Below are 17,751 nucleotides of genomic sequence, written 5' to 3' on the forward strand. Positions count from 1 at the left end.
TAACTTACCTACAATCTTCTCCAGCTGTCCTGTGTGTTGCTGGACCACATGGGGGCCGGAAGGACAACCTGCAAACAGTCACTGTGGGTGACAAGGTAACTGTGGGGCTAAGAGACTCTGGTGCGGATATTATCTTAGTGCGTTCAGAACTTGTAGGGTTAGAGGACTTCATTCCAGGAAAATGTATTTCTGTGCAAGGGGTGGGTGGAATTCACCTTACTTACTGTGCCTGTGGCCAAGGTTTACCTTGATCGGGGTGCTGGAAGAGGTCTAAGAGCTGTAGGAGTCTCGGATAATAGTTAGAAGGTCAATGCTAGAACCAAACATATTGATGTCAAACAAGCCGGCCTAAGTGGCCTAGTGGAACATGATGAGTTTATTGTGAAAATGGTGCTTTGAGAAGCCACTACCAAGACCCAAGAATGAAGATTTCAGAACCAAGATTGGACTCATGATATGTATCTGACAAGTGAGTGCATAACAGAATGTTTCTTTATATGCTTATTGCAGCAACAATATGTACAGTACTTGTGGCAAAAAAAAATAGAAAAATAGGATAGCCATAAAAAGTAGACACGGACATTTGTCCGAGTTTCTGCATGTAAGAAGCATCTTGCAAGAAACAGTTTTTCGCTAATAAAAACACTTAGGAGCAGATTCAATTGCAAAAAAAAATAAAAAAAAATTAAATTAAAAATCACGAGTAGTGTCTCGGAACTATTTATTGAATATTCGCTCACTTTTGCTCCCACCCTATAGAATTGCGAGCAAAAGTGAGTGTTACTTTTTACCGTATAAACGGTAAAAATGCGCAGTCGTGATGTTCCTTGAAACAGCTAATTGAATCTGCCCCTTAACACTAAAAATGTAGCAGTAAAAAAATTTCAGGTAGCCTTTCATGCATAAAGTGTTATTTTATTGGAAACTGTATTGATGTTCTACATTCGTACAGCATGTCTGTTTAAATTTTAAGTTGCTGCAGGTTGTACACAGAGGCAGCTGAAACTGATCAGAGCTGCTTTTTTTTTTAAAAATGCCATGCAGTAATCAGAGTTCAGCATGCAGGTTCTTCACTTAAAGCCTATGGCCCCGAGTCATTAAGGAGAACAAGGCATATTTAAAAAATGAAGAGTTAATTTGATCCTGGACTAAACCATGTTACAATGCAAGAGGTGCAAATTAGTTTATTACTTTGCATGTACGGAAAATACTGGCTGTGTTTTTCATGTAGCATACAAATACTTGATAGCTTTATCTTTACACTGAAATTTAAAGTTGATCTAGGACATGCCCTATCCAAACTATAAATCTGTCCCCACATTTTACCTCCCCCTCCAATGCAACATGGTTTTGCCCATCCTTAATGACTCAGACCCTATGTGTGACCAACAGATAAATTGCAGCAAAGCCATAGTAGTCAGATTCAATATTCGTGACACAAAATAATTTCTACCAATACTAATAGAACAAATAAAATATACACCTTACCAACATTTTCCTTTTCAGCCTCAGCAGTGCAAGATCTAGAAGACAAAAGCAGGATAAAGTCACGAAGTATCAACACATCTAATTACCCAAAGAAACGGACATCACAAAGTCAAAATAAACTTTAAAAACCAGAGCTGAATACTGAAATAATCAATTACGAATTAAAATGTAGATGCTTGAAGTGATTGGAGTTAGTGAACACATAGATATGTATTAAATCTGGTTGCTGTGGGTTACAGCATACTTTTTCTTTGTTGCTGAACAGTTATTCGTTTCGATTTTCTAAGCCAGTGGTGGGCAAAAGATGGACAGCATCACATGACGTCCAAGTACAGGAAGGTCACACGGAACACATGCATGGGGAGTGCATGCACTGTGCTCTCTTTCTTTCCTCTGTCCAGACCCTTTTAAGGCTGGAGGGCAGAGCATGCCCTTCACTGTTCTAAACTGTACAAGACATATTATAGGATCATACCTGTATGGGTTCGATCATTACATATTTATTTAATCAGTAGAAATCTGAATTCAGATTTATATTTTTTTATTCTAGTCCATTTTGTTTGATGGACTTATATATACAGACCTTTCTGTATACATAATTATTAAACTCTTATTAATTAGCAAACTCTTCCCCTCCATTTCTTTATATTTTCTAAAATATTCAGCATAATTCTGCTAGCACAGTATGAATACTGAGAATGCCGATAGCAAAAAACAAACCGTTGATTATTTAAGCTTCGTTTATACGGAACAAGGTATTAACTCACGAATAGTCTCATGAGTGTAGCAAAATCAATGCATCTCCTAAAATGGCCATGAAATGTTTCTACAACATGGTTATTAAAGAGATCTTCTCTCTGAACTTGTGCGACTTGCGATCAATATTTTACCTCCTAAAAATACTCTTCAATATTAAGGAAAAGTAAACCATTACACTGATGTGTAACATGCCATCATCTTGCCAGTAGCTGACATTGGCTGATAAATGAAATACTCTCTTCACTTTGCAATTTCACATGAAGTCTTCAAAAGTCAGCATCAAATTAAGCCATATAGCCTCCACTTTAAGTTTAGTCCTGCACTAGCATTCAAGGCCAGGCACAGTCTAGTGTTTAATTTGCTTTTAAAATTGAAAGTTCAAAAGCAAGGCCGAACGTTAACTAGCATTTTTACTTTCATTTCGGAGTTCACGCCTTTGACCTCAATGCGTTTATTTGAGCAAAATGTTTGGAAAACCATGATGCAACACCTACACAACGAAATTCTATTATCAGACACTAGTGGTTACTTTTCTTTAACCCTCCTACACTCTTCAAGTAAACAAAAATGTGTTTGTATAGTTTCTTTTGCCCTCTCAATTTCCAAACACTCCTTACACGATTCGAAAAACCTTCAGTGTGGCTGTAGCCTGGCATGTCTCACTATACGCCTAGATCCCACAATTATCAGGACTTTCGTCATAAGATAACCAGCAGACAATGAAATACTATTTTCTGGATGATTCAGTGTGCCAGCCAGTCATCTGTGTGCGTAAAAACTAGACATTAATCCTGACGTTCGGCACTCGGGATGAGCAGCAAGAAGGCTTTAAACATACTATGCTGGTTTGTGCCAGGACTAAGGATGCTTTCAATTACAAAGTAATAAAAATGGAATGAATCATTCAATTTTGCTACTTCTATTTTAAAAGTGGAATACAAAAAAAATATATATAAAAAGCAAAATATAACTTCCAGACCAAAAAAACAATATAAATAAAATACATTTCAGTTTAGCTTTCTTTAAGAGCATTCACTAACTAAATATATATTTAGTTGCAAGGAAGCCTGCATGACACATGCATATCATTGGTAGCTGTATGTAGTAGTAGTAAGCTCCTTTGGACAAAGAAATTATATTCTTCTTATAAAGCAGAACATATTTATAAAATCATAAATCAATATGTTTGTTTTCCAAAATATTATTTTTCAGCAAGTCAGCTTGTAGTATAAGCTAACATTTCTATTAAATATAATTTACAATGCAGACAAACACAATAATGTTTGCAGAAACAAAGTAGTTGGATGCTGAACAATTAACACTCAGACTGAGGGTAGAACATATAAACTGAGTTTCTGTGTAATGGAAAGACATACACGCAGTATTAGATTCCCAGAAGACTTCAATTTCATTTCACTGACAGTCATGTGCTGAAACAGGTCAAGAAATAGAAGCCTCCTCTATCCCAGCCAATGGGACAGAGGGGTGTGAGAGGGGTGTGTATATATAAATATATTCACTTGGGTGTTATGGAAACACTTTTAGCAGATTGCCAGAGAGATTACATAACTATAATGTTGCATAACTTCATAGTCAGCAGTGCAGGAGGCAAGTTAAAACATTTTGCAACAAGTATTAAAACAGTTTTCAGTCGATAAAGCCAAATTTCCTTTAAACACAGAAAACATTCTGAAATGTAATTAATAATTGACACAAAAGAGTAAAGTTAATGTAAACATTGTTCTCCTTGACACGTTTAAATTCATTGACATTTATTACACATTGTCCAGTGATTTGCCAGTATAGAAGAGACATGAGTGTAATCCCATTTTCAAACTAGTACAAAAACTATTAGGTTTTGTTGCTCGGAGAAGTGCGAGTGATTTTTTTTTCCCCATCTGGGAATTAAATTTATTAAATTAAAAATGGATCTGTTGCATCAAATCAACAGAAAATACTGTAGAAAATATTATAAAACAAATTCAGTTGTGCAGGTAGTGCTTGTTTCAGACTCAATTCCCGAGCATCTGTATGGCTAAAAGTCTTTACAAAAAGTAGAAATGTCTGATTCTTAGGAATATATTTGGGATTCTGTCCTTGCAATGCTGTGACCACAGCAAAGTCTGTCTAACTCCATATATGCCATTGTGTTTTAAACACAATGTGATTGTTTTGCTTTATAAAAAGGAATGTGATCATGCATTAAAATCTATTAGTATTGTATTCTAAATATTAACAGAGGGATAGCAATGGTAGTGGGAGAAGCCGTGCTTCCTACTGGATGTAAGTGCAGCCACTAAGTAGAGCCTATATGATGATGGGTGAGTTCCAACCCTCTAAAGTTTATAAGAATATGGCATAACTGGTTCTAAGGAGCATGAAGATGTATAATGGCAGGTATGTTAAAGATAAATAAACTTTAATGTGATAGGCATCACTGTGACATCATAAGTAAAAAATCTGGCCAGAATAACATACAGAATTATGGCATACATTAGCAGCAATGTACTGAGATGCTGGTAATGGAATATATGGAGTTAGACAGACTTTGCTGTGGTCACAGCATTGCAAGGACAAAATACCGCATCTCAATATGTGGGCTGCAAGTAGTAAATTAAAGCAGTTCAAGAAAAAATAGTCACATAAAAATTAAGTGCAGATATGCAATTTATATCTATGCAAAAGTAGGTCCGTCCAGTGGATGATGCAAAGTATATGAAGATAATTGAGAATGGTTCAATAATATATAGTTCCATACATAGTCTGTTAAAGTCAAACTTGTCCAGATTTTGTTGTTGTGGGAAATATTCCCAATAACTCATGTTTGTGAAAAGTTGTTGCTTGTAGATTAGGGACTTCTAGTTACCAAGGCTGTGCATGCGCAGTCTGACCTTGGTGTTTGCCGGCTGGTGATGAAGCCGTGTTGTGGTTGCAGATTGCATGCCTGCGGGCAATGTCTGAATGATTGTGACAGCTCCTGGTGTTGAGTATGGAATACTGCCCAAGTTGGTGTTGAAACTTGAAAAATTTAAAGTTAATCCAACCGGTTTCGCCCCTCAAAAGAGTCTTTCTCAGGGATATGTGCAAACTGACTGCTTGTCCTTGCCAGTGTTTATGTAGACTAGTCATTGGTTCCAGGTGTAAGTAGTCCATTGCTGATCAGTGACCTGCAGAGACTACTAGGGCCTAAGAAGACTCAGTTTACACAGCTAATTACCAGTCATAGTATTTGAACAAGGTTGTTAGTTGAACAAAGAACTTGTTCATTCACTTACTAAAATAGCAAAAAGTCTAACTATTGAGACAACCAATGGTTATATTCATTGACGTAATTATTAAAAGCTTTCAATTCGTATACAATGCAGTTAATTTGAAGGGTTCTTAATTGATGTATACTGAGAGTTGATTAATCTGCTGTGTCGTGGGGTTAAATGTATCCATGGTATGTTAAGAGGTAGGTTAGTGCTCCACAGGTAGATGTTAGTATGTGGGCACTGAGCCTTGTGTCATATATTGCCTGATTGATTTTGATTGTATTTGAATTGTTACAGGATGTCTAATATTAGATGTTTAGAAAAAAAGCCAAGGTCAAAGTCCACATTGAAGCCTCTAGGGATCAGTGTTTTAAGAGTGTAAATCCACCTGGCCTCTTCTTTTCAGATCTGTGCAATAAAATCTTCCACTCTCTGGGGCATGTGGACTTGGCAAATTCCTAGGAATTTAAAGGTGGATGGGTTATGGTCATGAAATTTTGCAAAACTGCCAGTCTCCAATTGTTTTTTGATGTTCCGCACATGTTCTGCGATCCTCACATGTAATTTATGGATAGTGTGGCCCACATACTGGCGTCCACATGGGCATTCTAGCAGGTAGACAACACCAGTGGTGACATATGTTATCTTCCCTCTGATCTTATAGGACTCTCCTGTGATGTTGGAGTGAAAGGTGGTTACTGGTTTTGTTCCGCTCTGTTTAGTAAGTTTGCAGGCTTGGCATCTGGTGCAAAAGTAAAAACCTTCCCCATTTTCTTTTAGCCCGGTCTCTGATTTTTTTAGTATTCTTAGTGGGAATGCAACATTTAACTAGCTTGGAATTTAAGGAGTTAGATTTTCTGTAGATTATTTGGTTTTTTTTGGGTAGGATTCCGCTCAGTGAGCCATCTATTTGAACAATACTCCAATGTTTCTGATGATTTTCTCTATCTCCCTGTGATTCGGGCTATATTGTGTGATAAAGGCAGTCTCGAGCCCTTGGGAATGTTATCAAGCCATCTCCTTAAATGGTTACTGGAGGCCAGGATGAAGGAATTGCAGTCCACCTGCTTAAGATGTGCTTTGGGTTGAATTTGGTTGTCTATGATGAAAATGTCAATATTCACCAGGGAAAGTAAGTAACATTTTATTACATAGTTAGTTTGAAAACACTTCACACATTTAAACAGTATACAATTATACGGAATTGACCCTTGTGGCGCTTAGCGCCCATACATTTATTAATTTAAACTATATGTTTACATTCAACCCATGCAATGTTGCGGCACCTGGTATTAAGAGTCCCGGTGTCGCATCGCACATTTAAAATGAATTATTTTGCATACAGCGCCCAGCACCGGTGTTTAACTCCTCCGGTGCCGGAGTCTATTTAAAGATGGTCGGCGCACCGAAACTTGCAGCGACCTGGCTACAGTAGTCTTCTCTTTGGCATTCAAAGTTATGTAGATTACATGACATCTTTAACATGGAAAGCAGTAGACTGCATGACATTTTATGAAACATTCCATTTATTATAACACACTCCAGTAATGCATATGTAAATCCAGTCCTCTTTTAGGGTATGACTTAATTATACTTGTCCTTCGAGAAATCCTTGTTGGCCACAATCACAAGAGGAGATGGTTATCTTTCTTCCACCAGTGAATTTGGCATTGGAAGGTTGGACTTTTCTTCCATTATTTTGCCACCTATTGTGAAGTTGTAATAGTTTAGAATTGCCTTAGGCCCCCAACATCATTGGTGACAGAATTATAACTGCCATTAAAACAAGCGGCTTCCGTATCTGGATGAGCTTGCCATCCAAGGAAGTGTATCGTTTTGGGTTTTTTTTTTTAAAACCCAGCACGGCCTGCTTTTCACATATTCTCTGCAATTACTTTGCTCTTCAGATCCCTCCAGGCAACTTGCTGACTTTTGTTCACAATCTCACACATTGTCATGTTTCCAAGAAAGATAAAAAGAAAGGACACAAAACTCTCCAGGCGCTAGATATCCAAATGAAAGTAAAATAAACAATTAAAACTATAAAAAAAAATAATAATAATTCTATTAACCTTCGTAACTTACTCCACATCTCCCCTCTATTTAAATAAACTATTCTTAATTTTGTTTTGCCTTCCTATACTAGATACCTGGGCAGTAAACTGTATACTAATTATCAGAGGTCACTGGCAAACTAAATGCTTTTGACACCACCATTTCCGAGCCTCGTTTCTCACAACGGGCCTGAGCCGTTAAGAAGAGAAGGGCAAAAAAAAAAAAAAAAAAAAAAAAAAAGGAGAGGGGGGGGGGGTTAATGTGATCCTGGACAAACCATGTTATAATGCAAGGGGTGCAAATTTAATTATTATTTTGCACATAAGATAAATACTGGCTGTTATTTCAAGTAGCACACAAATACTTGACAGCTTTATTTTTACACTGAAATTTAAAGTTGATCTAGGACATGCCCTATCCCAACTGTAAATATATCACCACATTTTAAAATTACCTCACCTCCAATGCAACATGGTTTTGCCAAGGTGCAAACTTACTCATTTTTTATGCTCTGATCTCCGTTATGACTTGGGCCAACATGTGAACTGTGAGCAGTATATATTTTAGCCATGTTGCCACTCCCAACTAATTTAGCTCCCTAGTTATGTTATATATTAAAATGTGCAAGGATCGGCGAGTTGTCTTCCTTCTTCAGTGAAGCAGGGCCACTGCCACCTACCCCTTGTGTGATGTATGTCCCATCGGACATAGTAGGACTTTGCTAACCATTTCTTTAAAGTGATAATTGCTGTTGGTGTTTTTGTATTATTAAACCGAATGCATATTTTTATCCGGTTATTTGCCTCAATGTAAAAGTATGTTTACAAGTCCATGGTACTGAGAACGCCCACTGGCTAATGATAATAAAAAAAAACAAAAACATTCTGTTATGTTCTAGTTTTGTTTCATTTAGGTGAAAGGTTCCAGTCAACAACAGCAACCAATTAACAAACATTTAAGATTTGCATATAAATTCAATGTTATCACAGTTACATTAAACACAGAACACAATACAGAATACACAAGCCAAGTTCAAATTTAAACTACTGTATTAAAAAGTTATATTAGAAGCCAATGGGTTATCCCATGACGTGTAATAAAGCAGTCTTTATAATGGGGTACTTTTATGGGTCTCCCCATTGGCTTCTGACAACATTTTCTTGAAATTTCTGTGGGAGCTGTCATGATGATATATATTACATTAGAATAATATGATAGAAAATACAGGTTATAATAATAAACTACCATCTCTTGACCAGCAGTCTCTCCCCTGCAGATTAGGTAGTTCTGGAGGGAAATTCTATTTGGTGTGATGCATCTCGGAGGATGTTTCAGAGACAATGAAAATGGCAATGGTCAACCAGACAAACAAAATATTTGGTGATATTTCAGACCAGAGTGAAGTGCCCCTTGTTGAGATGCCAAGACACCCCAAAAGGTGAATGCTATTTGCCTTCTCTCTCATCACGTCCAGAGCAATAAGCCTCGCAGTGATGTACACATGACTATTGGAAGAAGAATAATAATACTACATACAGATAGCATTCCTATACCAGTTTTGTCTAAGCTCTCACAGGCAGGCTCCTCTTATATGTCTCATGTACGTTTAACCTCATATGCCCCTGATGTCTTATGTTGAATCTTCTGCTATTCACTCACATACATGAAATTCATACTTTCATCCGTGCTAGCGCATGACTATCTATGCATGCGTTACTATGATTATTGTATTCATATATATCTTATGTTTTATGTATTCATATTATGTTTATTGTATTCATGTATGTGATATTGGTACTATAGATTCTCTGGTAGCCCATACATAATTGATGACGAAGAATGCCAGTGGATAAGAGCATTTATAAATTAAGGATAATAAAAAATAATAAATATAATTTAATACAAATTAGCATCAACATTTGCAGGACATGGCCTGTGTAAATGTGATCTAAAAAGTGGGTTGGATATGCATCTAGTAATTCCTGTTCATTTATTTTGATTCTTTGAATTTATGAATGATCAAATGTGACAAGTACATGTTAGAATGAATTCATAACAGTGTTAAAATATAAACAAGGGAGAACATCTATGAGAATGCTTGCCTTATGAGACTGCATCTGTCACTGTGTTTTTGGATAGTCAGTTCATTGTTTAAATAACCTCACAAAGCAGATGCTGCAACATTTAGCCATTTCTCTGGAGCTAGTTGGACAGCCAAACATAGCTATAATTGAAAGAACTGTATACAAGTATACTCCATCTGCATCCACTAGAACGCATGGGAAAACTATAACCAGCCTTTAATGTATATGAGAAGTACAATAATATGATTGAGATTTCATTTTTCAGAATAGTTATTAAACAAAGCTCCTGTGGAAATTTAGCTTTGGACACCGCTGCTGTTTTTTAAGGCGACAAATATAAATTACTTTTGTGGCAGATATGTTGTTTGTCACAGTTTTGCTGTTAAAAAGCAGCAAACTCTATAAGGACACAGCTTACAGTTAGTGTTTGTTTGTTTTTGAGTCTATCCTCCCTGGAAAGAACATATTCTATTCCCAGACCAACAGTGCTGTCTAACACCTGTCTCTTTCAGCTTGTTAAACTGTCTGCTGTGCTCACTACTGCAGAGTAGAGACATAAAAACAGTAGCAGAAGGTGTAGATAAGGATTTCTGTTTTATCATATTGGAAGCGAAGACAGACTAGATAAACTCAACCAGGAAAAAAAAAAAAAAAAAACAAAACAATTCAGTTGGCGTGAAGATTAAATGATAGTGATATAGGGATCACCTGTTCCAACTATATCTGGGTGGCCATGAAAAGACATTCAAAGTGATCAAGTATTGTAGGCATGCAAGATCAACTATAAATATTAAGAGCCCAGCATAAACAGGAGAAAAACAGACTTTAAAAAAAAAATAAAAAAAAAAAATATACAATGATTAACAATGCAATTAAAAAAACAAAATACAAATGTATGCAACAATTTCCATGCCTGAGAACTTTGGCGCAACTGAGCAGGTATTTTGCATATTTATTGCCTCTCCTTTGCACATTTTCATGCTCATGACATCAAAGAATAAGCTACACAAAAAAAACAGGATCTTCAATCTGAATGACAAAGGGCTATCTATATAAATGTTGATGATGAACTGTCTGTGGAAATCAGGACTAAAGAAATGTTGACGTCTTTGGCAATGTCCTTTGTTTGTGAATACTGGCTACTGCACAGTGGTATTTTGTTATTATTGTTAGCTATGCTAGATATAGTTCTAAATATACATTACATTATTCTGTATGAAAGAAAAAAAAACAAAAAAAAAAAAAACTAGGAATCATAGGAATGGGCCCGTCTTGTAGAATAAAACAAAGTTGTTCAAAAAAATATTGCTTTTTGAAATTAAATACTTCTACCATTACCGATTATAGTTTTTGGCCACTGCTCACACTGAAATGAGTAACCTCCACAAGGACACCATTATTTTAATGAAAAGGCTTGCAATACAACTATGTGAACCTAGGCAGTTGCCTTGGGTGCCACGGTGTAGTGGGTGCACTGAGGGGTCTATGCATCAAGCTAATTTTCCCATTAAAAGATACGGAAATGGCAGTTTCTGCATCTTTTAAGTATATTTTCTATGCATTAACTGCCTAACGAAGATTTCACAGAAAATCTCCTGTTTAAGCTAATACCGTGCAGCATCGCAGTCCCTGTAGATTAATATGGGGACTGTGATGCTCTGCAATGCATAAAGCTTTTACAAGCTTTACATTGCGCAGACGGGTAACGCCATGTAAGGATGGCGTTACCTGCTATTTTCCATCAGATTCTGCAGAAGCCTCTCGGACTTCGCAGAATCTGATATAGTGAAAGTGCTGTGCGCATGCGCACATCGCTTCCTCCTGTCACCAGCAGCACTGACCATAAATCCCATCCCGCAACCTTGCTGTCTAGGTGTAACCCTTGACTCACAACTATCCTTTGTTCCCTGCATCAACTCTATATTTACATCATGCTGCATACATCTAAAAACATTTCCAGAATACGTACATATCTCACACAAGACTGCAAAAAGTTTAATTCATGCGCTCATCAATTACCTCATTACTGGTGTTCCCAAAATCGGACTCGAGCCCCTACAATATATTTTGCACGCAGCAGCTAGGTTGATTTTCCTTGCAAATCGTTTTACATCTGTTGAGTCACTCTGTCAGTCTCCACATTGGTTTTTCAACGAATTAAATATAAAATTCTTCTACTAATTTACAAGGCCATCAACAAAATTGCACCAACATACAGCTCCTCACTTGTCTCAAAATATCTCCCAACTCGACACCTCCGTTCTGCACAAGATCTATGTACTCTCCCATTCTCAGTTACAGGACTTTTTCTTTTGGACTGCACACACTTTATGGAATTTACTCTCTCGCTCCACAAGACCTTCCTCTAGTCTTCACCCTTTAAGCGTTCTCTGAAAAACCACCTCTTCAGACAAGCTTATAGTATTCCTCTACCACCCTTCTTAATCTCCCTAGGTTACCCTATTACCGCCCTCTACACAAGGCAACAACCCCCTGACCAACATAGTTGAATGACTGAGCATACAGCCCACTAAATACTTTGTAACCTTTGCATTCTAGCTAGACAAATATTCAATATGATGTAGTACTTACCCTTGTGTATCAAACTATTGTCCCATAGATTGTAAGCTAGCGAGCAGGGCCTTCTTACCGCTCTGTCTGTATTACCCAGTATTGTAATTGTTACTGTTTACTCCCAATTGTGAAGCGCTACGGAATCTGCTGGCGCTATATAAATAAATGTTGATGATGATGATGATGATGGATCACTTCCCGGGGCTCCCAGAGCAGCCCCAGCAAAGTGCATAAATATGCATCACTAAGATGTGCAGCGATGCATATTTAGCAGCACCGCATCTTATGATGCATAAACCCCTGACATAATGAATGAGTGACAATGTCACTCATTCAGGGTTTAATTTTCATAGCAGTTCCCCCACATGAAGCACCAGCTGCTGACATGGAAGGGCATCAACCGGCAGCTTCATAACTGAGTAAATTCAGTTGTATGAACAGGTAAATAAATGTTTTGTTATTGTATCAAAGCATGGGTATCCATAATAAACTAGAAATAACGTACGAGTTTATACTTTAATAAATCCATCCAGCATGCCATCTGATCTGGGGGGGTTTTTTGTTTTGCTTTTTTTTTTTTTTTTTTTTAAGAGATAACAGCCTTCGCTTTGGCCTTAGGAGGGAGGTGCCAACACTCTGGGGCAGTCAGAGTTTGTGTGCTACGATAGCTTGTTTGTCAGGTAACAGGACTGTTCTGTGCAGACTGCAAACTGTCGGATTCATACTGAGGTATTGCCAGGGATGGCATGGTTTGCTTTGTCATTCCAACTTTGTCCTATATCAGCAGTAATTTAGATAGCATCTTACAGTGGCTATAGAAATATTTGATAAAGAGGGAAGTTAATACTTAATTGTTTAGAATAAAGACATATTTTACAGTAATGCTTCATATATAAAACTTAAGCACTGCCCATTACATTTGCAGAAGCTTAAGGGCTCTCCAAATGAATATACACATTACTAATTGCAAGGATTGTACATCTGTTACATCTAATGTGTGCAACTAAGACTTTTGCATTTTTATCTACAGTAGAAATGGCAGATCTGTTGCTGGCTATAGCAGTGTGCTGGGGAATCTCTTTGTGTGTTTGTTCCTTTCAGGATAACCTCACCCTTTCAAGCACCTGCTATAGCCTATAAATTGATTGAGCAACTTCCACTTCTTTATACATCTAATGTGATGTCAGATGAGCAAAGAGAAACTGCAGTCATAAGCCTAACAGGAAGAACAAAAAGGAGTCCATTAGGATGCTGAATCCGTAAACAAAACAAAAACAAAAAAAAACAACAACTCTATGCTATTGTGTGTCGCTTGACAGTAAAACAGATGCCAGCAGCAACTAAACTGTTTATAAAGCTGCAAGGTAGGCTTGGCCCCTATACATATTAATGTGATATTTTCAAGCATCATGTCCCCAAGTAATCTCCTTGATGCCTCACAATTTTATACTCAGTTGTAAAAGCAAATAAATGTTTGCTGTTTTTAAAAGCAGATTTTAGGCCCGTCAACGGAACTCAGCAGGTAGTTTATCTTGCTGTGGGTCACTATGGCTCATCCTGCAAATATCTACATTTTATGTAGTATAGGCTATAAGAACTTAAGAGATCATTTGTGCCATGAAGTGATATCATCTGTGCATTAATCATTCAACATGCAATAAATGCCAGGAGGAAAACTCAGGCTTGGCACAGTGCTGACCGATGTATCCAAGTCCCTTTGTAAGCTCAAAAGCACAATGCACCTTTCTGTTTATCATATCAGCGCTCTTGATACAAGGAGAGGGGTTACGTGTGGAGACTCAAACAATGGTGGATCATATGTATGAGTGCACATTTTAATTTCCTTTCTGCTCTCCCAATCACAATCACATGGTGTGTATCTATAACTTGGTATGACAAATAGTCCTATGTTTCTCAGCGGTCAGAAATTTTAAAAAAAGTAGTGAGAAAAGAAAAGGGCAGCGGGTGGAGACTAGAAACAAACAGACTAATGACTCAGATAGTGAACACATGTGCAAAAATATAATTTTCTATATCATGCATTGACAGATAAGTGAAGGAACAAGAATGGGTAAAAAAAAAAAAAAAAAAGGAAAGACAACATGAAAAAGTTAGTGTATTACAAATTATTTAACAAACACAATAAATAAAGTGTGAAATAGCTGCGTACCAAAACACAAAATATAGAAGGCTTATCTGATGCATAGACTGAATCGATGATAAGTCTTCTTCAGTTTTTCATATTAAGATATTAGATAGAGTTGGGAATTAGAACAAAATAGTGTAGTATGTTCATTTTAAGCCCAATCACTCCTATGAACGTAGTAGGAGTGCCAACTCAGACTCTCTATACAAAAGATATATTAAATCTCAGGCTGCCAGTAAGACATAAGAGATTTCTTTAATATCAAGAAAATATTTTTGTTAGATCATTAGAAATATTTTTGTTCTGTTTTACTGGGTACTAGCAACCCATAATTTAAATATGTGTTCTCATTAAGCACTGGAGAAGCAAAGAGTTAAGATTCTACATCAATGATAGGGAAAGGGTTAAGAAACATCAAACGCTGTTTTGTCATGTCAAATTTGATAGTTACCATTATATTCTGTAAAACAAAACAAGATAATAAAAGGGATAGTGAGGCTTGTGTTAAAACAAAAAGGTTTTTAAGAAGATCCTTCAGTATCTTCTAGTGTGTATTATTATTTGTTTATATACCAACAGAAGTGTAATGCCTGTATTCAAAATTATATTGAAAGATGTATTTACTCAATCACTGTACTCTATTTCTAGATGATGTTCCAGGGGCTGATTAACTTTCTCAAAACAGAACAATAGCCAGCCTGAGATACTTGGTTGGCAAGGAAATTCATTTAAGAGGCGTATTTATGTTAAGCACTGAGGTCAACCTGAATTTGATTTACATTTCCACTCCATTGCACATTAACACTTACCAAATCAAAATTCACACAACCTTCTAAGACCTGCTGGTAACACACGAGAAATAGATTTAAATCCAATGAAATAGATTTAAATGCAATTTGTACCTTACTGGTGAAAGGGGGCAGAGGTTAGAGAACTTTGCTACATGGATAATAAAGGATTTCAATATCTGGAACACTCAGACTAGAATGCAATGAAGATTTCAATATTGATATTGCTGTTGTAATTTTGTAGGAGATAAAAATATTTATAGTCCTAGAAAATTAAAATATCAAAATGAGCCAGGATTTAAACCCATCAGAAATTATATATATATATATATATATATATATATATATATATATATATATATATATATATATATATATATATATATATATATATATATATATATATATATATATATATATATATATATATATACACACACATACATACACACACACACACACACCGTATTTCCCCATGTATAAGACGCACCTTTTTCCCCAAAAATTTTGGGTCTTAATACCTGGGTGCTTCTTACACAGGGGTAGAGGGGATGCAGGGAGGGGCAGCGTTACAGGGGCAGCGGGGGGAGATCGAGGGGGAGCGGGGCAGCGTTACAGTGGCAGCAGGGGGGGGGGGTTCCAGCAGGCGGGGGACAGAGGCACAGTGGCAGCAGGAGGGGGGGGGGGGGGGGGGAGATTACAGGGAGAGTGTGTTGTCCGGCTACTTTGATCGCAATCAGAGCAGCCGGCCATTACCACCTCCCTGCCTTTTTTGACAGCTACCGTAATATTTTTTTTTCTTCAAATTTTGGAGCCAAAGTTAAGGTGCGTCCTATACATGGGAGCGCCTTATACATGGGGAAATACGATATATTCGCTATACGTTCAGCTTATATGGTTTAATAATCCAATTAACCCGGCATAAATGGCTTTATTTCTGTATTGTGCTTTAAAAGAATCTTCTGGAAAAATAAATACATTTCTTTGACTGCCTTAATGACTTGGTTCTATGTAGATAAATTGTAAGTGTTCTGTCAAAATCTAGGGAGCACAGAGTCCACTCTAGCATTTTTTGGGATTGGAAAAAAAGGGAAAATTAACTGAGGAATGGTTCTAAAATATTTATTGTTAATATATATTTAAATAGGGTTTCTGAAACCACAGGGCATTAAGTTACCCAATCCTACTAGCTGAGGTAATGGGCAGCAAAAAATAACCTTGTAGGTCACATACCTAAGCCAAACCGCCTTTAGGAGCTCAAATGGACTAGTTTAAAAGACCAAACTTAACTCATGTCAGACTGACTTCTAGGAAGGAGTTTAGTACATAAAAGTGAACCTTAAAAGAATAGTACTAACTGTTTCTCAAGTCCAGCTTCTGAAAAAAATCCAGGTCCAGCTTTTTCTGTGCTACTTCAGGATTTTTCCCCTTTTCCAAGGCACCAAAAACAGAACTTTTTTTCGAAATTCTTTATGATAAGGTGGACTTCTTGGCGAAAAGGAGAGTACATATGACTACCTCTGAAAAAGTAATTGCAGTATGATTTCTCACTCAGCGTAATTCCAAAGCTCCTGTCAGAGTATCTACCCTCTCTGCTGCTGGAAGAAGAATCTAGGTACTTTTATATTTGCCCTTGTGCCCACAAGATTTTTTTCAGGGCCATCCAAATTTACCTACTGAAAGTTGAAACATTTCCCAATAAAACTCCAGGGAGTTACATTTCTGCCCAAGAGACATGAATTGCAAATATTTAGGGAGGTTCTCTTTCTGCCCATGGAAATAAAGACTTTTGCTGCTTAGTTCATCATTGACAAACTTTTCACGCTGCTTTGACAGTTGATGAAATAGTTGACAGGCAGGTGACATTACATTGGAAGTCCACAACCCAGAGCTTAAGTCATAACGCAATCTCACACTGTCTGGGAGATGGTCCTGGCCTGGCTGACAAACTAATTTTATTCTGCCAGACATTATATTTTCCAGAAATTATTATATATGTCAGTGAATAGCCTAAATAAAGCACATAAACTCCTGGGATAGCATATTTTTTTTTTATCCCATGAGCAAGGCCCTCTGTACCCTTTGTTGTTTCATGTCCGCTTTTATGCATGTCCTGACTTCACTACTGTTGAGTTCTGCGACGCCTTACAAATCAACGACAATAATTAATAATAATAATAATAATAATAATAATAATAATAATAATATAGACACTTAGAACTAGTCAACCTTCTATCTGGTAATTCACACTTTAGAAATGATATGTTTGATCACAGGGTGAACAGGGAATGTCATTCCAGATTGTGCACAAACAACTTGCAGAAGTATCCAACTCCTCCACAATATTGAGGCTTTTTCACATATCGTTAATAAGGTGAGCTTTTTATTAAAAAGGAAACAAGAGTCCACTTTATCATTCACATATGCTAACAGTTGTGCATCTTCCCTAAAAAAAAATCCTTACCTAAGTATTTCTTTTAAGATGTGTGTTTGTTTAATCGCACCACATTGAGTACAAATTAAGTGTCACTTAATACAATTGCGCAATTTTCCTACACATTGATTTTCAAAATAGTGATACGAATGAAATGCTCACCTAGCAT

General features: G+C 36.9%; 1 protein-coding gene across 1 annotated transcript in view; it reads right to left on the reverse strand.

The window, feature by feature from the left end:
• The window catches only part of PRODH (proline dehydrogenase 1), a 99,526-nt gene that overhangs the window by 71,840 nt on the left and 9,935 nt on the right, over positions 1-17,751 (reverse strand). Inside the window, exon 3 of the mRNA XM_075214747.1 lies at positions 1,489-1,523. Coding sequence (XP_075070848.1) covers positions 1,489-1,523 — 35 coding nt within the window. The remainder of the gene's footprint in view (positions 1-1,488; positions 1,524-17,751) is intronic.

The sequence above is a fragment of the Mixophyes fleayi genome, chromosome 1 (genome assembly GCF_038048845.1).
Source record: "Mixophyes fleayi isolate aMixFle1 chromosome 1, aMixFle1.hap1, whole genome shotgun sequence".
NCBI classification, from domain to species: Eukaryota; Metazoa; Chordata; class Amphibia; order Anura; family Limnodynastidae; genus Mixophyes; species Mixophyes fleayi.